This window comes from Balaenoptera borealis (genome assembly GCF_965194805.1).
Source record: "Balaenoptera borealis genome assembly, chromosome: 14".
Classification (NCBI taxonomy): Eukaryota; Metazoa; Chordata; class Mammalia; order Artiodactyla; family Balaenopteridae; genus Balaenoptera; species Balaenoptera borealis.
The window spans coordinates 69,844,986-69,866,542 of NC_138875.1; the positions used below are offsets into that span (position 1 = coordinate 69,844,986).

Consider the following 21,557-nt stretch of genomic DNA (forward strand, 5'->3'; position numbering starts at 1 on the left):
CTTGTCCAGCAGGGACACAGGGGGCTGTGGGCAGTGAAGGGATGCTGTTCCTGGCGAATCAGGGAAGGCTTCCTGGAGGAAGGTCTCCGTGTAGGCCAAGACCTGAGGATGGGTAGAAATTAGCTGGGAAACAGATGACAAATGCTCCTTGGCAGAGGGTCCAGCCCAACAAAAACCCTGAGGCGGAAGCTCGGTAACACTGTGTCTCTGGACATCAGGGAGCTGCTCTCCTGCAGTCAGCTGTTCGTTCACTGCTCGTTCATTCTTTCATTCATTCATTCATCCCCCTGATGCTAACGTAGAAGGGTCAGACACAACTGCTGCCTCCAAGGAGGTCCAGGTTGAAAAGTGAACTGGTTTTTATTCTAAACAGTACCAGGGCAGGATGCTGGGGGGCTGCCCCTAAACCCACCCTGACTCTCAGCAGACAGGGCTGGGCTCCGACTTCCCACCCACAGGCCAGGCTTCTTCTCACCTGAGAGCCTGCCTGTGCTAGGGGGGCCCAGGACCCTCAGGGTGGGTGGGCCCACCCCTCCCCTGAGTCACCAGCGCCTCGGTGCCCACCTCCCCACCAACCAGCAGTGACACGGCACCCTCCACACGGCCCGTGGCTGCCAGGGCCACCACCGCCTGCTCCGTGGGGAAGCCCATGCGCTCCAGTTGCTGCAGCCTGTGGGAAGAGGGGACAGGGAGGGAGTGTCAGGGCCGCCTCCAGCCCCCACACCAGGGGACCCCACCCCTACTTACCCCACCTTACCGCAGGGAGGAGACAGAGGACTTAGGCAGCCGGAGTGGGCTCTCGGGACCCTGGGCTGGCCCCTCAAGGAGCGAGGCCTGGATCCCCTTCTGCAGTATCTGCTCGTCCAGGGCTGCCCACAGCGGGGTCCCTGGGGGGAAGCTGGGCCCAGACCAGGCCAGTCCCACCTCTGAGGAGCCCTCCCAGAGCGGCTGCACAGGCCCCAGGCCTGGCGGGAGCGGGGCTGAGCCTTCGCTGAGGGGCCAGAGGCTAGGGGAGGCCATGTAAGGAGGTCCAGGGGTGGGTGGCCTGGAGGGGCAGAAGCAGAAGAAGGCCTGACTGCCAGCCACCGGCATGGCTTCCACCACCGGGGCCAGTGTCCTCGGCATCACCCTCACCTCACTCCGGCAGGATGGGTGACAGGCAGCTCACCCTGGCTGCCTGGGGTGGGAAGGAGCTGGAGTGGCCAGCACCCTGCCAGGGCCCTGCACAGGACACCCTCCTGCAGTGCCTGCAGCCGCTGCTCAGAGATCTCCAGCCACCGGAAGGCCCCAGCCGCGTCTGTCTGCCCAGGGCAGGGCGGCCGGTCAAGGAAAACCACATCCAGCCAGGGGTGAGCCCGCGCCACATGCCAGGCCCTGTGCCAAGTGTCTGATGGGAATTCCCTCCTGTCTCCTCACTGTGGCCCTGCCAGGGAGGTGTCATCACCCTCGTCAGCAGCGGAGGCTCAGAGAGGAAGAGGGCCCTGCCTGAAGCTACCCAGCCAATGAGAGGCAGAGCCAGATGTGCCTCATCCCAAAACCTGTCTCATCCCCATTCAGCCGCCCCCTGCCCGCTGTCCCCTGAGGCCTGTGTGCCTGCTCAGGCCTGTGACACCAGGCCCACCCCTGGGCCCTGCCCCAGCCAGGGCGACATGCTCCCCTCTCCAGGATTCAGCCGGGTGTCCCCAATCCTAAACGACTCCAGGGTCAGCCTGCACCCACTGTTCCCTCTGACTGCACTGTTGTTCCCGACAAGCATTAAGCGTCTTTAGAGCAAAAGTCTGTGTTTAACACACCTGCACCACTGGCTGCAGGTCGTTCCCCCTTTTGGTGCCAGGAGAGTCGCAGGCTCACGCTCACCCTGGTCCTTACACCCTCTGTACTGTCTGCCGGGCCCATGCTCTCCTTTTCCACTTCTCGTCACCTGAACCCCTCCTTCTGCATGGTCTCGGCGTAGACCCACCTCCACTGGTACGTCCAGATTAAGTGCCTCCTTGGGCCCCTCAGCTCCCAGGCTCTCCTTTAAATTGTAATTGGTACCTCTACATGGCCACAAGCCCCCAGTCCCCAGCCCAGAGCCAGGCGAGAGTAGGACTTGGAGACGCTCCTGGGATGTGTGTGAATGTGGGGGCCTGACCCCTTGTGCCAATTCCTTCCCAGGCACCCTGGGGGCCCAGCCACAGAACCCACACGTCCATACGAGCCCTGGGCCAAGGCAAAGGATACAGGCCAGGCCAGCCAGGAGGCCGCAGAAGAGCTGCAGGAAGGGCGGCTCGGAGCTGAGCAGTGGTGTCAGGGCGAGCAGCAGCCACGGCAGGAGCCATGGTGGCAGTGCCCCACGGGGCCGTCTAGGGTGGTAACCCTGCCCCGCCAGCATGGCCAGGTGGACAGGCATGTATCCACAGCCCCCGGCTGCACTGGACACCCCGAGGCCTGCCAGCAGGACAGCCATCAGCCCGGAGGCCAGGGCGAGGAGGGTGGAGGCATGCAGGAACCGCAGTGTGCCCAGGTGGCACTCCTGCCGCCAGCCCAGCGTGGGCAGGAGCAGCAGGCTCAGCAGCAGCCCTGGGAGGGCCTCGTGGCCCAGGGCATGTGTCAGCAGCCGGTGCGCTGGGAGAGAGAACGGGCTTATGTGCCAGGTTAGTGCCCCTAACCCCCAAGGCTGGCCCAGGTGTGCCAGATGGGGAAACACCCTCCACCAGGGCCGCCCACTAAGCCAGCCTCCCCTCCCCGGGAGCCAAAGTCTGCCCACTGCCAGTAGTTTAATCACTGGTGGTGGGGACCAAGGGCTTCCAAACACTGTGACCGCCCCCCTGCTGCTTTAAGTAGAACAAGCCAGACCCAACACTCGGTCTTCTTAAGAACAACCAACCATGGATAAGTCACTTCACTTCTGTGAGCATCATTTGGGTTCCTCAAATGTAAATGGAAGCTGTCATTCTTGGGAAACAGGTGTTCAGCTGGGGTCACTCCTCAAACCCCTAGTGCCTCCTTCCTGTTTTTGGGCTTAACTGAAAGTCTTAGTTTATTTTAAGGGAAAGCCACCAGAAAGGGGAGCCGTCTGAAAAGAATTCCTACTCACAGGCTCCCACCCCTGTGCTGGCCCCTCTGCCCAGGGCCTCGGCCCTCCCTTCTTGGCTGTAGTTGAGCTGGGCATGCTCCCGTCCAAGGCTGACCTTCCCCGGGGCCCTGGGTCCTGTCCTTGCCTGACAACTGCAGGATGCATGCTGCTCCTGCCAACTGGTCTCAGGCCCTACAGCAAGTCTCCTGCCTCCTCCAAGGCCCATGTGGCTGGCCCTCACCCTGCCAAGGGTCCAGCAGCAGCTCTGGGGCCAGGACAAGGCTGGGGCCGGCTCCCAGCAGCCACAGGCCGCTCATGAGCAGCATCAGGACGGAGGAGGCGAGAGGCAGCGCCGGGGTCAGTAGGCCAGGGGGACCTCTGGCATGCATAGCTTGTCTGAAGGTGATCAAAGGTGGTCTTGGGGCTGTGTGCTAGGGGTAAAGGAAAACAATAACAACAGTTATTATTGCAGCTTTTATCTGACTTCCTTTCGGCTACCATACCAACAGCACAATTTTACAGATATAAAAAATGAGGCTGGAGAGGCGGGTGCAGCAACTTGGCCGTAGAGGACCTCAGAGCCTAACCATGTGTTTAGCCATCTTGCCATCCCACCGATGTGTGAGGATGGGAAGAGGCCAGGCCAAAAGGTCTCTGAGCCCTGATGGGCCCTGGAAAGGAGCCTGGAGTGGGAAGCACGGGGAATGGGAAGTTGAACGGGGGCCCTGGACTCCCAAAATTTTTTGGATTTGTGCAGTCCCCCAGGGTAAATTCAGGGCCATCTCCAGCTTTCCTCTGCCTCCCTCTTCCCTCAGGCTACAGACCAGCCACCTTCCTCCCTCCCTCCTCCCCTCCACTGACTTAGAGCTCCAGGTGGCCTGAGCTGCCCTTGACAGAGGGGGTAAGGCCAGCCAAAGGGCAGGCAGATTAGAGAGGGGGTGGAGCAGAAGGGTTGGAGGAGAGGCAACAGGAGTCTCACACCCTGAGTGCATACAGTGACACTGGACAGAGACGTCCCCTTCCTCGAGCCCCGACCACAGCCCCTCTGACCCTACCCTCCCTTTCACAGAAAGATTTCAGTATCCACTCCACTTCTTCCTGCTGTGTATCTCTCCCTGGGCAAATCTGGAGCCTCTCCTTCCTCATCTGTAAATTGGGGATTAAAAAAATCCATTCCTCATAGGATGAGAAAAAGGAATGGACTCAGGCAGTCCCACAGCTCCTGCTGGATAAACTGTAGCCATCCTGGCTGTCCCCAACAAGGGGAAGCCTGAACATGGAAGCAGCTGCTCCAGCCCTCAAATGTGCCAATTTCCTGCCCATGAGGCAAGGCTTTCTCTCCCATTCTCCCTCCTCACATCCAGCCTGTCCTCTAGGCCCTGCTGGAATCCCCTCACTCCTGTACCCTAGCCTGTCTCAGGACTCCCACTGAGCTGATTTTATAGGGCAGGAAGCAAAACCCCAGAGAAAAGAAGGCTGCTTCATCAGCTCCCTTGTCATGGGCATCCTTGGCATCAAAACCCACCCGCCAGTTTCCTGCAGGAAAAATACAGAAAACTCCTCTGCCTGTGACGTCCTTCCCTTCATCTCTCTAACAGCAAACTCCTATTCACCCTTTGAAGCCCAGCTCAAAGGTCCCCTTCCCCTCCTCTGGTCCCTCCACATCTTGGAACCTACCCTATACAGTGAGCACCGCCTGGCCTGTTTTTCTCTAGGCAGGTGGTCTGAACTGGGGGAGGAGGGGTGCTCCTCTTTCTCATGGTCAAGTTCCCCAGGGTGCTCCTAGCACATAGCTCGTGCTTTATGTGTCTTCACTGAAAGAAAGACACTAGCTTTGCTCCGGGTCCCGCTGAAGGATTTGGTGAGCCCTGCCCTTCACTGGGCGTGGGCATCTGCCTAGGGAGACTGGGTTGAATCCAAGAAGTCAGCCAGGTGCCAGCCTTGCAGGGAGCCAAGGCACCCACTGCCAGCCTTCTCCTGCACCCTCACAACCATCCTCCCCCCCCCACCCCGTGTACTTTAGCAAGAGTGAGAGACTTGCCCATGGACCAGCAGAACTGGGATCTGAACGCTCCAGGTCTCAGTCTCTTTATCTATAAAACGGGGCTGTGCAGCATCAGGCTCTGCCTACCTTACTGGGAAGCCGGGAGGACAGAATGGTAAGACAGGACAGGGACAATTCTTCCGGGTGATGGACAGTGTGTGTGTGTGGGGGGGGGGGGGTCCCAGGGTGTGGGTGGGGCTCAGCTTTGTGACTTTAGGAAAAGTACCCCAAGTCCTTGGGCCTCAGTTTCCCCTTCTGTAAAAACAAGGTTGTTGGATGAGAGGTGATTAAAGGGTCTTCTCAACCTCGACCGTTACTGGGGGGCTCTCGGGCCGGGCGCTACGTTCGGAGCCTCCCATCCAGCCCACCGGCCTTGGCCCCCTCCCCCGCGGACCGGGCCACGTGTCTGGGGTACTCACGGCGCAGCGCACCCCCCGCCCCCAGAAGGCCGAGTAGAGCCCTTGGCTGGGAGTCGGTACTCTAGCCTCCCGCCGACGCCCGAGCGCCCCGAGCCCATTCTGCTCGCCCTCGGGCGCGTGACCCGGGCTGACCGGTCGGCACGCCACCCCCTCCTCCTCCGCCGCCGCCCGCCGATTAGTCAGCAGTTGTTCTAGGCCCCGGTCCCTTCCCCCAGCCCTCCCGCCGGCCTCCGTTTCCCTCCAAGGCCGACTCTTCAGAGACGGTCCCTAGAGCCAGCGGGAGTAACCATTCCAAACAACCTAGCATCGGCCGGAGAATCACTCCGACTTGTTACCAAGATCCGCTCGCCAGCCGCTCCCGCCCCTGCGGTGCTATTTTGGCCCGCACGTCACATCCGGTGCTCTTTAGAGAGGATTAGGACTAGAGTTGCGGGCGCGAAGGGCGAGAAAGCTGTGGTTCGTCCCTCCCTTTCCCACCCCCGTGGCCTGGCCCGATGGTAGCACCCGAGGTTGCGGGTTTCGCGCTTGCGCAGTGCGGCGCCTAGAGGGAAAGCGAGAGGGAGACGGACGTTGAGAGAACGAGAAGGAAGGAGAGAGAAAATGGCGTCCACGGGTGAGTATGGTGGAACTGCGGTCGCTCCGGCGACTGCCAGGATGCCCAAATTGGGGGCTGCTTGTTTCTCGGGGTGGCCGGGACGACTGAGTGGACCTGCCGAGAGGGACGTGAGGTACCCGTCGCGGTTCGAGAAGCTCGACGGCCGGAGTCCCCCTCCGCTCCCTCCCCTCCCCCAACGGGGCAGGCCGGTTCTGGAACCTTCCGGCGCCCCCCGCGCGCCGGGGGCTCGAGGCGGCGGGTACGCGCGGGGCCTGCTTTGGTCTCCATTGTGTGGTGGCCGTCGGGCCCTGCGCCCTGGGCAGCCCGCCACGTGGGCGGGGCCTGCGGCCTCTGGGGCCCCGCGTGGGGGTGGGAGGGCTCGGCTAGGCTTCGGGCCCGACACCCCGAAACCGGAGGTTGGGGGGGGGCCGGCGGCGGCTTGAGAAGCCGCAGGCCCGCTGACCCTCTGACTCTCCCCACCCCAACCCCATTTCCAGGGCGGCAGCCCAAGCCCGAGCGCTCCTCTGCCTCACCGAGAAGACGAGGGAAAAAAAGCAAATAAACAAAAAAGGTTTCGCGGATTTGTGAGCCGAGGGGCGCCGACCTATGAGCGGGAGGCCCGTCATTCTTAAAGCCGGGTCGGCTGGGGCGTCCGGGGCCGCCGAGCTGCCTCCTCGGCGGGCTCCAACCCCCAAGCCGAACTTTTGCCCGAACTGGGCTTTAGACGGAGTGCCCCCCCGCTCCTTTACAGCCCCCCAATCGGCTGCCTCTTCGGGATTCGCTTTTTACCATTATTAATTCTCCTTACCGCCCCAAAAATCAATTCCCAGGGCCATTTTTCAGCAGACGGCAAGGGAGATTTTTTGTATAAGGCCAACCCGGATCGTGTGGCCAGAAATTCCCACCGAAAGAAATTTCTGGCGTCTTTGACTTAGGGGAAACAAAAGGCCCCAGTCGGTGTTTGAATTATACTTAAGTAATCGTTTCGCACGTTTATTCGCTTAGGTTAAGCTGAGAGGCTTGTTTATTTCGTGGACTGATAGAAGAGAGCGGAAGGAGGTGCGGACTGGACTTTGAAAGCCCGGGGTGGGAACTGGAATATGATGTTTGGGGTGTTCCTTGACGCTCAGAGTGTGTAAGAGAGTAGCCTAAACGTGACCTGCAGTTTGCAGCCTGTTCCTGCACTAACTTGTGGTTATTGGTCGAGTGGGGCATTTTTGCCTCCGGGGGTGTTCTTAGGCAGCCTGACTCCAGGCCTTAAGAGGCAGTTGGAGAAGATGGAAGATGGGAAAAGCTCTGGGTCCTTCAGAGTTTTAATTTGAAAAGGGTCCAGAATCCAGCAACGGAATGACAGTTTAAGAACTCTCCGCAACTATGTTGTCAGTAAACAAGCAGGTAGATGCTGGCTGTTAGTGCCAGGGTACAGAGTGCCCCTAGAAGAAAGAACTCTGAAATAACCACAGTCTTAGACACATCTTGGTGGGAAATGGTTTCCTCAGAGCCCTTTCCACCTTCCTCTTCCCTGCAGTGTTAGGATTTTGTAAGGGGGAGTGCTACTCTCCCTTCCCTGTTAACGTTTGGGGAGTAAATATGTGTGTTTGCAAATTTGTGTGTGGCTGGACTTGCCCCTTTTTCGTTCTACTTTGTTCAAGCTCTGTTTACTGGTAACCACCACATACTATATTGGAAGTACAATTGTGGATTATGTAGACACACAGTAATAGGCCTGGCTGGGGGCCCTTTGGGGGGTCATTAACTTATCTGGACTTTGGTTTCCTTTCAGTCCAAATGAAGAGGTTAGGCTAGACCTTTTAAGAGCTTTTTCAGCCTTCAGCTTCTGACCTTACAGCAAAGTATTTTGGCTCCCACAAAGTTGTCCCGTAGTGACTTTAACTCATGATGTAGTCTGAAGCTCTAAATCTCTGCAGTTTTGATCGTGACTGCCTTAAAGTATCTAAAAGCCACCACCTTGGGTAATGTTAGTTGTTTTTCCTCCTCATGTGTAGCATATATAGAAAAGTACCTAGAGTATATGTCCACTTTAACGAAGAATTACAACACGAACTCCCAAGTAACCACCATTCAGACCAAGAAATAGAACATTGTCAGCACTCTGGAGGCACGCCCCCCCCCCCACCCCCACCCCGCGGTCACAGCCCCTTCTCTCCTCAGCCTGTCCTGTATTTTTAGTGTAGTCTTCAGCTGCAGATTTGGGAGTTAAAAAAACAAAACAAAAAAACATAACTGCTAAATAATCTGACCAATGTGTAAGTGTAGATTTTTGAGGCCATATAATGTTTGTATGCTATAGGTAGATAACATAAGTTCTCATGAAACACATTTGCTACTTCCCGTAGCCCACCAATATGGGGCTAAATCAGCTGCTTTCCCATGGATCTGAGATCATTCCTTGTTCATGTCAGCTTCGCCACTTTGATGTTTTACATAACTGTTCTTGTGTAGCAGTCCTCTTGCAGACATTGAGCTTATATGTCAGCTATTTAGAATAATTTCTCATACAGAAGCCTCTGCAGAAGGTAGTTTGAAATATTTGATTTTTGATGCTTCGTTGGTATGTTTATTTTGTAACTACAACATGGAAGAAGTGATTTGCATTTAGTTTTTTATATGTCACATACAGAGCTAAGATTGTCTTGAACAAATCAATTTGTTCATTATACATAGCCTTTGGCCATTGATTTGATAATGTTGATTCAGGGTTCTGAGTTAAGGGTGTACAGAGGAAGGAAAGTGGTCAAGTGAAGTGTATAGAGATGAAGAATGAGCCAAGTTAAAGAGATGGATTCAGCAAAATGCTCTGGGGGCAGGCCAGGTGAACTGTGAAGCAGGCTTTGAATGGAGTGGGGTTAGAAACCCCTCCACCAAGAGCTGTCAACTATTGCTTTCAGATGAGGGACTATTTTCTGATTGGAAAAGAAAGGACCCTTTGGTCTGCCTTAATGACAGTGTTGCCTTCTAACATAGAATAAGATACATAGTTCTTGTGGAGAGCAAAGAATTGGGCAGGAGTTTTAAAAAATAATTACTTTAACTTCTTTAAAAATATATGTTTGATTCAGTAGTGCCATGAAAACCTATTAACCATTTTATTTTCTGTTTTCACTACTTGCAGATGCCTCAGTGGACCAGAGGGGTTTTTTTGTTTTCGTTTTTAGTCCTTTTTTATGCGTGTTGTAAATTTCTTATGAAAAGGAAAGTTGTAGGAAGCTTTACTTAGAGAGGAAAGGGGAAGAAAAATTGTTTTTTTTTAAGTTGAAATCACTTGAGTTTAAAAAGATGATGTTACCTAAAACCAAGTTATTCCCCAAAAGATTAAATGCTTTCTCCTCTGCCAGTTATCATGATTCTGCCTTGACTGCTTCACTGGTACTTAAAATGTGTCTAGTTTTTAAATTATTCTACAGATGTAGCCCTCATACAGTCAGCAAACCCTTTAGAACACTGGATTGAGATGATTGTCCTCTTGTTTTCTGCCATTTCATTTCACAGTCCTCCTAGGGAATTATGGTTGGTCTAACTTGCTAAAGTGAGGGAGTGATTTTTTTTCTTTAAACTAGTTTTTGAGGAGGTGTAGCTTCTGATGTAACCATTCTGGTGTTAAACGTTATATTGTTGCATGCCTCCTTTTTATATGAAGGTAAAACTTCGGATCCTCTTGAGTTTATCTTGTTCTCCTGTTAGTTTTAGGATGATGATCATATATTTGAAATGACAGCCTACAGTTAAGGGAAGTTTGTAGTCATGGGAACATGCAAAGTATCTTTGCCAAATCAGATGATCTTGACCTCATTAGCTGGCACTTTGTTCAAATTTTCTGTTTAACTGGCTCAGGTTTTTTTAGTTTGGTGTTGAAAGATAAGAGGTACTCATTTGGACCTGTGTTGTCCTGTAGGTCCTCTCAATACCGTTTTTTGGGGTTTTTTAAAATATATTTATTTTATTTATTTATTTTTGGCTGTGTTGGGTCTTCATTGCTGCGTGTGGGCTTTCTCTAGTTATGGCGAGCGGGGGCTTCTCGTTGCGGAGCACGGGCTCTAGGCACACGGGCTTCAGTAATTGTGGCGCACGGGCTTCAGTAGTTGTGGCGCACGGGCTTAGTTGCTCCGCGGCATGTGGGATCTTCCCAGACCAGGGCTCGAACCCGTGTCCCCTGCATTGGCAGGCGGATTCTTAACCACTGTGCCACCAGGAAAGTCCCTCAGTACAGTTTTTAAAATTCATCTTCCTGCCACCTGCATGCCTTCCCCCCTTTTTTCCTTTCTCCTTGTAAACGTTGGCTTCACACTATTTTCTTTCCTTGTTTTCTCTAGATTACAGTACATACAGCCAAGCTGCAGCCCAGCAGGGGTAAGTCAGACTTTTATAGCAGTACCTTGGGTGTGATTGGTTGTTTTTTAGGGTACAGAGCCTCCTTTTTTTTTTTTTTTAATTTATCAATTTCCCCCCTCCTTTCCTTTTAATTAATTAATTTATTTATTTTTGGGTGTGTTGGGTCTTCGTTTCTGTGCGAGGGCTTTCTCCAGTCCCAGCGAGCGGGGTCCACTCTTCATTGCGGTGCGCGGGCCTCTCACTGTCGCGGCCTCTCTTGTTGCGGAGCACGGGCTCCAGACGCGCAGGCTCAGTAGTCGTGGCTCACGGGCCTAGCCGCTTACAGAGCCTCCTTTAATTGTAGAGGATTTAGTAATGGAATCTGGATTTCTATATTCAGTTCTTGCATTTAATTTCTCTTACAGCTACAGTGCTTACACCGCCCAGCCCACTCAAGGATATGCACAGACCACCCAGGTAATCTTTAAGATAATTATTTGTGGCTGCATCCCCAAGTAAAATATTTCCATCAGCCATTGAAACAATAGCTAGCATGAATCTTTTTCAGAAATTAGGTAGTAGAAGAGTATAATGTGCTTGTAATCATAAAATACACAGGCGTTTAAACTTTCACAGTGGGAGTGCCATTGTAATGAAACCATCCTCAAACTGGGAGTTGCTAGCTCTCCTTTCCTTCCTAGTATGGTTTCTCAAGTTAGGTGTTCTGCTCCATGCTTGTTCCTTCTACATATTTTGTGTTTAAATTTATTTAATTTAATCATACAGCAGTTCTGCAGAGGAAGGTGATATTATGACATTTTGCAGATGAAAAATTACAGTGCATAGATATTACACCATTCGCCACTGGTCACACAGTAAGTGATGGGTTAGCTCTTATGGCTGCCTAACTATAGGGCTTTTGAGCTCTTTCTAGTACATGAGTCTATTCTAAAGTCTAGGCCAACAGATACTAGAAATTAGCCACCTAGTGTTCTCAGTATCATCTCAAATTCTGAAATGGTCTGTGGCATAAAATGGATATAGTAGCTCTGCCATGGAAACATTATAGGACAGGCAGAATGTGATGTCTCTAGCTGATCTTACATAACTGGTCATTCACGTCTAGAATGTGATCTTGCTAATATCTGAAAAAACAGTTCATTCCTTGCCAGGTTTTAAGTATTACTGATGTCCAGGTTCAAAAGACAGCACTCTTGCTGTCTTAAGAATATATGCAGTGTTCTTGTTCATTTTCTTTGAAGTGGTATGATAATTTTTAAAATTTTGTCTCAAGCTGAAAATATAGTTTTCAAAATCGTCTGACAGATTTTAGTCCCATTTTCATTTTCGTTGTTCATTTTATCTTCCTAGCATTTGTTTCCATTTGCTAAAACTGCTACACTAAGTGCTGGCGATTATACACCTGTTCCCTCATTGTTAATCATTTGAGGGCATCTTGTTAATCTCCTGTATCGTTAAATTGTGGTTTTGCCTGATTATCTCAGGAACTTTTTTGTAGTTTATGAAAATATGAGTGGATTAGATAAGGGGAAACAAGCATTCATGATACTGCGATCACTTGTCTGTTTTTTTTAAATCTTTTTATTAGAAAGCATATTTTTGACTTTGTTTTTCCAATTTAGGAACTTAGAAGTCAGTCCATTTTATTGCTAAAATACAAGATTCATATATGAAGTCCTTAAATCCATTTTCTTTGAGCAGGCATATGGGCAACAAAGTTACGGAACCTATGGACAGCCCACTGATGTCAGCTATACCCAGGCTCAGACCACTGCAACCTATGGGCAGACCGCCTATGCAACTTCTTATGGACAGCCTCCCACTGGTAAGACTCTAGAGAGACTTTGGGGTTACATTAGCTAGGGTGTTTGCTAAGAAGCTTGTTACTTGTGCTCTTGGGTGTATATTCTGGTTGATACCTTGGCGTTTGGGAATCCTTTATTCTTAGGAGGAGCTGGGGGTTTTTGTTTTGTTTTTGTCCTTTTCCTTATATTCTCCTTGAGGGATCTCTAATAGAATGTGGGTGGGATAAATTCCAAAGGAAAAAAGAACTTTTCCTTCTAACTATTTTATACAGTGTATTGAGTAATCTCACGACAAAATGGAGAATATATAAGAGATTGTGCTAATGCTAATACTGGGAAAGAATGAGCCTTCTTAAACTGAGCTGCTTAAAAATCAAACTGATTTTCACATCTGTTTGCTTCATCTGATAGTGTGCCCTCTACTTTTTGTTTTGTGCTTTCCACAGTAGAAGGGACCAGTACAGGTTTGACTATCCTGCTCATTCTTGCATGGGAATTGCTTTCCATCTTGTCTAACCCTGTAATGTTAACCCTTTAGGTGTTTTCATTTGTTTAACCCTCAAACTTTCTAACATCACACACAATAAGGTGCTAATGGAAAACTGCTTCAGGTGCCATTCGCAGATCCATGTCCCTTTTCTTTATGTGATTTTGGGAAAGGTTTCGCTTTGTTTTATTTTACATTATTTTGTGTCAAACCTTAATAATAGTTGCTCACCTTCTCAAAGGTATTTCAGGTGACTACTCCCCAGCTGATTTCCCCCTATTCCCTGAAGGATAGATTGCATGATTAGATTTATTCAGAGGAACAGATTGCCACCTTGCATGTATTATGTTTGTCTGTTGGTTGGCTTCCAGTCCAGACACATTTTATTTTCTGTTTAAGTGTTAATGAATTATTTTAATTCATAGTATGTCTTAAATATATATGTAACAGCATTCCAGGCAGCAAAAAAGAAAAATTATTTTAAGAATTAGAATAAATTGTATCCTAATACTGGGGTTGAAAGTGGAGCCTGTGAAAATTTTACAATAACTTTTTTATGTTTGGTGCTGTGTGACATTTCAGGATCCCTACCTTAAAGATGTAAAAACTTTTATTTTTCAAACTGTCTTTAATCCCCAAGTTATATATGGTCTATCAGAGTCATTAGTAGGGAGAAACCCACCTGTAATTTATCTCACTTCCTGACAATGTCCTGGATTTGATGGGAAGTATTTCCTAATCTATCTCATTAATGCAAATCATTGAATAGGATGGGAAATGTTTAAACTTTCTGTGGGTGTTGGCAACTGTAGGAAAAGCTGGAACTGAGACTCTGCAGTTTGTATTTTTAGCACAGAATTTTCAAATTGTGAGGTGAACTTTACATATTCAAGCTATTATGTTTTTAATGAGATGTAATTGACATATATAACATTAGTTTCAGGTGTACAACATGATTCAATATTTGTGGATGTTGTGAAATCACCACAGTAAGTCTAGTTAACATGAATCACCACACATCCTTTTGATGAGAGCTTTTAGGATCGTCTCTCTTAGCAACTTTCAAATATACAATACAGTATTGCTAACTGTAGTCATCATGCTGCAGATTACATCCCCATGACTGATTTACTATAACTAGATGTTTTGTATGTTTTTGACCTTAACTTATTTTAAAAATAAGTATCATCTGAAGTAATACAGCTTAGATCTAGCCTTTGGAGCCTTTGGATCATTTTATAAGAACATGATAAAGTCATTTATAGGAAATACAGTAGCCTTCTAGATTCTGTGGAGCCATGTTTTTGCTTTGTAGTTTATGGAAGTTTATGTAGTTTATGTAGTTTACCCTTCATATCTCCCCAAATTCTTCCATCAACTTTTGGAGTGTAGGAACTAAAATTAAACCTAGTGAGCAAATTGAGGCTGAACCAAACCAAGCAGGACCCTGACAGTAGTAAGTAGGTTCAGGAACACTTAATACTTTTTTCCTTACCTCTTACTGCCTTTACACATAAAAGTCATTGGATAGGGCTTCCCTGGTGGCGCAGTGGTTAAGAATCTGCCTGCCAATGCAGGGGACATGGGTTCGACCCCTGGTCTGGGAAGATCCCACATGCCGCGGAGCAACGAAGCCCATGTGCCGCAACTACTGAGCCTGTGCTCTAGAGCCCACGAGCCACAACTACTGAGCCCACGCGCCGCATCTAAAGCCCGCGTGCTCTAGAGCCCATGCTGTACAACAAGAGAAGCCACCACGGTGAGAAGCCCGTGCACCACAACGAAGAGTAGCCCCTGCTTGCTGCAACTAGAGAAAGCCCGCACACAGCAACGAAGACCCAACACAGCCAAAACTAATAAATAAATAAATAAAAATAAATTTATTTTTAAAAAAGTCATTGGATAATTATTGGAAGAAATATAAAAAGACACTTCTAGAATATTTTAAAATTAAGCTTCATGAGAAGGGAGCTATATAAATCTCAACTCATTAATTGGAATAGAAATCTTAGACTTTAGTTTTTATCATTGACGTTGAACAAAAATTCTGGTTGGTTTGTGTGATGTTTCTTACTACCTTTTTCCTTAAATTTATCAACACATAGTAGATATGTTGTCTTTTTGCTGTTGGTCTTTTTTACTGTCATTAAATCATTTTACTCTTTTAATTTTTGCTCATTTTGATTGGCTGCTTGTGTGGGTACTACAATTAATTAAAAGATTATTAATTTAAAAAAAAGATTATTAATTAACCCAGTGTCTATTAGTGTAATCTTTAGCACTGCAAGGCTCTGTTGCTGGATACTTTTATGACACGAGTTATTGCCCTTGTCACTTTTTTTTGTTGTTGTTGTTTTTTAATTGTTCTTATAAATCTTTTTTTTTTTTTAATTGTATTTATTTATTTTTGGCTGCATTGGGTCTTTTTTGCTGCCCGCGGGCTTTCTCTAGTTGGCGTAGGCGGGGGCTACTCTTCAATTCCGGTGCGTGGGCTTCTCATTGCGGTGGCTTCTTTTGTTGCGGAGCACGGGCTTCAGTAGTTGTGGCTCGCGGGCTCTAGAGCACAGGCTCAATAGTTGTGGCGCACGGGCTTCGTTGCTCTGCGGCATGTAGGATCTTCCCGGACCGGGGCTTGAACCCGTGTCCCCTGCATTGGCAGGTGGATTCTTAACCACTGTGCCACCAGGGAAGTCCTCTTCTTGTAAATCTTATAGATGGCCTGTCATGTAGGGGAAAAAAAAAATCTGTGTAGGAGTAACAGAGTAGGTGGAATTAGATTCCAGTTAAATAAATGAGTGCTTTATGTGGTTGACATTAGGATTCTGCAAAGAACTTTTAAATTAAATAAACAGTTCAGATGGATAACATGCCAACTTGAAAAACTTCCAGTGCTTGGGGCTCCCTGTTCTGTGAAATACGCTTTCATATACACTTCAGCCCAACATATTTGAGAAGGAAATATGTGTATAATTAATTTCAGAATTTCCCTAAAATGTTTGAGATGGAGAAGAAAGTATTATACTCTGTGCTACAAAAGATGACACTTTAGATTGTACCAAGGGAAGTTGGTATTTGTTTTTTTGGCTGTTGGTATTTGTTGGTATTTGGCTAAGTTGGTATTTGTATTTATTTTTGTGTATATAGTGAGGACACTTTATTCTAACTGAAGTTTAAGTACTGAAACATTTTTACTTTAGTGAGATTTGGGTTTTTCTTTGATGGACATAAATGCTGACAGCTAGACCCAACTTTTTATTGCATGGCTTAACTTGTGCTCATTGACCATGAGGGAGGAGTAGGAGGGAGGGAAGCCAAGCACCAGGAAAGGTTATAATACTTCTTATAGGAAAGGGACGCAAGTTAGGAGCTGCAGGTCCAGGGGTGGGAGTTGTCACATTCCAAGCCCAAGTTCCAGGTGAAAGGGCATGGATCCCGGGAATTCCCTGGCTGCTCAGTGGTTAGGACTCCAGGGCCTGGGTTCAGTCCCTGGTCAGGGAACTAAGATCTTGCAAGCCGAGCAGTACGGCAAAAAAAGAAAGAAAAGAAAGGGCATGGATCCTGCCTGGTTTGGCAGAGGCAGGAACTAGGGAAAGAGCCTAGCTTGGTCTCTGCACGCCTGTGACAGCAGGTCTGTAATATTTGGTTAGGGAAATAGCAAGGGGGCTGCAGAGTCCATCTCCAGTATTGCTGAGCAGGAAAAAGACTCATTTGCTCGCGGTGGGTAAATAAGGGAAATGGGGTGGGTAATTTGATGACGGGCTTAGAATCTCAAATGGTTTTATTATGTGAAAAACATTTACCTTTTCAATGTTTATTTTGGGAATGTTAACTTTAATTTAAAATAATTTATCAGAAAAGTTAAATAGGGAAAACCTTTGTTGGTCATATGTACGTAAGCAAATATAATTTGTAGTATGTGTTTATTACTAATGTGCCATTTCAAATCTTAGTGCTGGTTACAAGCATTTTCTTAGTTGTTTGTTACCCGAAACAAAATTAGCAGTTCTTAGAGTGTTTAATCAATTGTTAACATCTCACTGAAAATTAAACACATGTTCTCTGCAATTTCCAGTTCCCTTAAACGTGAACTGCCCATGATGCTTGGGGCTGAAAGCAAATAATTCCAAATGATAGGTTTTAATGCTAAAACTTGTACCTGGATCATTATTTTATAGCTACTTAAAGATGTTGTGTCATTTGCCTTTTACTTCCCTTTCTGGGACATTTTATTCCTGTTGCAGTATAGAATTAGTGAAAGCAGACTTGTCCCCTATTGAATGCTTTCGAGGTGGGGGCAAAGGGAGCCCTTTTTTCTATACCAGCACTTTCTTTGGCCTACTCTCTTTCCTCCTTTCTTTTAGGTGTGGTTTAGAGCAAAAGAGACAGTGCTTTGCTGAAAACTGAGTATTTTCAGAGAACTTAGACTTTAAATATTGGTTTGTTGCTATTTTTACTGAAGGGGAAATATTTAAAGGAGCTAAATATCATGATGGTTGAAAGTAGGTGGTTTACAGATTGTCTTGTTAATGAGTGTCTAGGCAGGTCTCTGAAGAGCCAGAAATCTGACATAGCTCTCCTTTATTCCAGGATATTCTACTCCAACTGCCCCCCAGGCATACAGTCAGCCTGTCCAGGGGTACGGCACTGGTGCTTATGATACCACCACTGCTACAGTCACTACTACCCAGGCCTCCTATGCAGCTCAGTCTGCATATGGCACTCAGCCTGCTTATCCAGCCTACGGGCAGCAGCCAGCAGCCACCGCGCCTGCAAGGTAAGGCCCCCTCACCTACTCCGAACGCAGCAACCTCAGGCTTTCAGAAAAGAGAGCAAGCCTCACTTAGAATGTATGACTTGGTTCCTTTGTAATGCTTACTCACATACTTAGGTGTTAACTAATTGTTCTTCACCAGGTACAGTCACACCACAAACAATACTCTTCATTTAGTAGAGAAATGGTGCCATCCAGGGGCCAAAATGAGGAATGTCACTGAGTGGGGTTGTCTAGTTTCAGAAGAGTGGACTTTCCGGTAGGAGGAAGCTGTTGTATTTACTTTGCTAAACCCAGAAGAAAATTGAGTGTGGTTTCCTCACAACAGAACAACTGATAGAATTGTACTTTGATGCTTTTACCTTTGGTTTTATTGACCCTGTAAATGGATAACACCTTTCTCTTTGGGAAAAACACTGTAGTTCACAGTTGGGGTAGGGGGTAGAATCATGTGGTTCAAGAAATAGTCACACGATCCAGTTGTCAGTAAAGGATATATCCATATCCAGAAGTCAAACGTTGGTGACATGATTTTCTCTGTATTATGTATTGGCTTGGTAATCTAAATATCCCAGGCAAGTATAAATTCTTAACTGGGTGCCCTGCTATAGGGTGAATATTTGAGCAAAGTTCACACTCCGTCACACCATTGTAAAGCAATTATACTCCAATAAAGATGTTTAAAAAAAAAAAAAAGTTCATACTCCGTGACTGATTAGCAAGTAAACAGTATTAATTATGACTTAACAGAAGATTTCAGGTCTTTGCTTTAGGCAATGCACTTAGGTGGCTTCTGCATACAGTCTTGAAGGAACATTGAATTGTGGTTTGAAAGAAGACTTTTTAGGGAGTAAACAAGAGATCAACTTGTAACCTAGACTTTTTGTCTGCTGTAGAGGTAAGAAATTAGCTCTGGCAAACACTCATGAGATTACTTCTAAAATGCACAGTGAGTAATCAGAGCTACTTGGTAGTTTACCTCTTCTAGACAGCCTGTGCAGTGGTTAGTGTTAAGCTGATTCCTGTAGGGTCCCAATTCAGTTGACCTAGAGTGTTCTCAGATGTTTGAAGTCCCCTTTGATGCTCCATTGCAACAGTATATCCAAGCCATAGCTGGGGGTTGGGGGTATATTACTAATTGGTCTTTGAATAAATCATCCTTTTTGGTTCCTTTTTCTTAATTTTTCGATCCTTAACACTTTATAACAGCTGTCTTGTGATCAGTGATAGCTACTCCCTTTTCCCCTGGAAAGAGGGGGCTTGTGACCCGTTTCAGCTCTTTGGAGAAACCAGTGCTTCCACATCCTCCCTGGTCTGCCTGCTGATTCTTGGGCTTTGCTTAAAATAGCATATGCTCATTTTGCTACAACCCTGTTATAAACTGTTAAGGTAAAGGGATTATAGAAACCTCTTTTTTTTCCTTGGGATTAAGATTGGTTTTCGTCCCTTAACAAGGATGTTTTCCAGTTCACCTGAGCGTGAGAGGAGTGTGTGTGTTTGTCTGTCTCCATCCCTATGTGTGTCCCTGCCCTACTCTGGTATGTCCATTATGGAGACTGAGGCAGGGTTAGATTAATTTATGGCAGTTCAAGTTAGGAAATGTTTTTTTCCGGTCTGTTCTTAATAGATGAGAAACATAAAAAGAAACATAAACCCACAGATTGCCCAAACTTATAAATGCCATGGACTTATGTAAATGTTACTCTGACCCAGAATTTGCATTATTGTTAAAGTTTCTTGTTTGTCTTTAATGGTCCTTTTTGAGAAAAGGCATTTTCTTCCCGAACAAACCACCTCCCCTCCCACATCTCTTAAATGGGCAGCACAAAGTATTGTAACTGCCTTTTGTAGCTGCTGATATGGAATGAATGGAGCATGTAGATGTCTCTTCTGTGGATGAGATTAAGTCTCCCCCATCTTTAGTGTTGTCTTCCAGCAGAAACAGTTGGACTGACATTGGGTTTTGATGTAGTTCACTTTTCAAATGTATATATTTCCAAGCTCAATACTAACATTGCTTATTGCTCATAGATTGTAGAGTTCTTACCCAAGAGTTTTGTGGTTGAGAAAAAAGAAGTCTCACTTTTTTATTTCTCCTTTTAGACCGCAGGATGGTAACAAACCCGCTGAGACTAGTCAACCTCAATCTAGCACAGGGGGTTACAACCAGCCCAGCCTAGGATATGGACAGAGTAACTACAGTTATCCCCAGGTACCTGGGAGCTACCCCATGCAGCCAGTCACGGCACCACCATCCTATCCTCCTACCAGGTCAGTCTTCTCATTTCTTGTTCTTGTGGCCAGTGAGCTAGTAGAATAACAAAACAGATTTTTTTCAGGCTGACCAGCTTGCTTCTGCTTCCTCAGGTGGGCTACGTTATCTGACTCTCCCAGTGATAAGCCTGACCACATATTGTACATTAAAACCTCAGTCCTAAGTTCTGATAGCAGTGCCCGACAGTCAAAAACTCTTCTCTAAATACGTTTTTATCACTCTAGGTTTTTTCTTTTAATTTTTTTCTTTTAGTTTATTCAGATGAGAAACAATGAAAGCAGGTAAACAGAACCATAGAAGCCACATTCTCCGATGCATTTGAGCTGGGTAAAGTGCAGGGCATTATTTTTTCGAAAAAAGAAAGTTCACCTTAATCATTTTATATTTAAAGGTTCATTCATGCACCAGGCTTTTTTTTTTTTTTTTAAATACATTTATTTATTTATTTATTTATGGCCGCATTGGGTCTTCGTTGCTGCGTGCGGGCTTTCTCTAGTTGCAGCGAGTGAGGGCCACTCTTCGTTGCGGTGCGTGGGCTTCTCATTGCAGTGGCTTCTATTGTTGCAGAGCACGGGCTCAAGGCGTGCAGGCTTCAGTAGTTGTGGCACACAGGCTCAGTAGTTGTGGCTCGTGGGCTCTAGAGCGCAGGCTCAGTAGTTGTGGAGCACGGGCTTAGTTGCTCCATGACATGTGGGATCTTCCCGGACCAGGGATCAAACCTGTGTCCCCTGCATTGGCAGGCAGACTCCTAACCACTGGGCCACCAGGGAAGTCCATGCACCAGCCTTTTAACGGTTAGGCCAAGGCCCCTCCTTTTGACTAAGACTTTACTTGTTCTGTATTTTGTCGTACATTAACCACACCAGCAGCTACAATGTCCAGTTTTGGTTTCTTTAAAGTAGAGGAAGAACTGCAAGTTCTCACATTTAATTTGATGCAAGTTTTCAAATGAATTGTCTGAATTGTGTCCTAAAGTGTTAACTTAGTTTTGGTAGAATTAACAGCTCCCCTTTTTGTACTCATTTCATTGGTTTATACATTAAAGTACAGCAGACATGAGCAGGCTTATGAGCAAATACAGCTGACTGGTAAGTGTCTCTGTTCAGCTTGGAGCAGCAGTGGGCAGGGCTCTAGCAGTTCTTCCACAGGGCCCACCCACAGCTGTCATGCTGAGAGCACTTAATCTGGCTAGTGGAATAGGTGCACTTGGTGTGAAGAGAGGCCTTTGAATACTTACAGCTGTGGTGAGGGAGGTGGTGATACTTAAAATTGTTGTTCTTAGAATTAAAATTGTAAAATGTGTTGTCTTTTTGGTTTTTCATTATCATGGTTCATCCAGAGTTTAATACCAGTTCTTTCAAGCTTTATTTCTGTGTAAGAATGTATCTTTGTTTAGTTTCCCTGCCCTGTAGTTGACATGTGTGAAGATGAATATCAATGTAATAACTCATCTTTCATACAACGCCTTGATACTGACATTTCCTTGTCCATCTTTTCTTTATTAATGCCCAGATTTTGTAGATGATCAGGCATGTCTGAAAGTTTGAAACTGTATACATACCAAAGCAATTTGAAACTTAGACTTATCCTCAAGAGAAAAATGGCCAAACACACACCAAGTGGCCTTTTAGCTTCAGAAAAATTGTCATCACTCAAGGGAATTATTGGAGGCAGCCTTAGAACTGAATAGCGCACTTAACTGCCTCATTTTTCTCAGTGCCTTTTTGCTGGGGCAACCTTCCCTGGCAGCACA

At 47.1% G+C, this 21,557-nt stretch overlaps 2 protein-coding genes across 15 annotated transcripts in view; one reads left to right on the forward strand and one right to left on the reverse strand.

The window, feature by feature from the left end:
- Positions 1-341: 341 nt before the first annotated feature.
- RHBDD3 (rhomboid domain containing 3) lies at positions 342-5,990 on the reverse strand. Of its 11 annotated transcripts, none has more exons than XM_082355599.1 (7): positions 5,857-5,908; positions 5,190-5,357; positions 3,300-3,489; positions 2,224-2,607; positions 1,135-1,297; positions 758-1,045; positions 342-670 (listed from the first exon to the last, which is right to left on the reverse strand). In XM_082355599.1, exons 3-7 carry the CDS (start codon positions 3,445-3,447, stop codon positions 493-495), a joined length of 1,161 nt encoding a protein of 386 aa, XP_082211725.1. In that variant the 5' UTR covers positions 3,448-3,489; positions 5,190-5,357; positions 5,857-5,908; the 3' UTR covers positions 342-492. The 11 variants fall into 11 exon arrangements, with proteins under 11 accessions (XP_082211725.1, XP_082211724.1, XP_082211730.1 ...); XM_082355598.1 differs by lacking the exon at positions 5,857-5,908 and adding an exon at positions 5,822-5,840; XM_082355604.1 differs by lacking the exons at positions 5,190-5,357; positions 5,857-5,908 and adding exons at positions 4,736-4,872; positions 5,522-5,647.
- A 49-nt stretch (positions 5,991-6,039) lies between these two features.
- The window catches only part of EWSR1 (EWS RNA binding protein 1), a 28,751-nt gene continuing 13,233 nt past the window's right edge, over positions 6,040-21,557 (forward strand). For all 4 annotated transcript variants that reach the window (XM_082355587.1, XM_082355588.1, XM_082355589.1 and 1 more), the window contains exons 1-6: positions 6,040-6,134; positions 10,448-10,484; positions 10,871-10,922; positions 12,168-12,291; positions 17,346-17,532; positions 19,633-19,800. In XM_082355587.1, the coding sequence (XP_082211713.1) occupies positions 6,122-6,134; positions 10,448-10,484; positions 10,871-10,922; positions 12,168-12,291; positions 17,346-17,532; positions 19,633-19,800 (581 nt within the window). In that variant the 5' untranslated portion in view covers positions 6,040-6,121. The remainder of the gene's footprint in view (positions 6,135-10,447; positions 10,485-10,870; positions 10,923-12,167; positions 12,292-17,345; positions 17,533-19,632; positions 19,801-21,557) is intronic.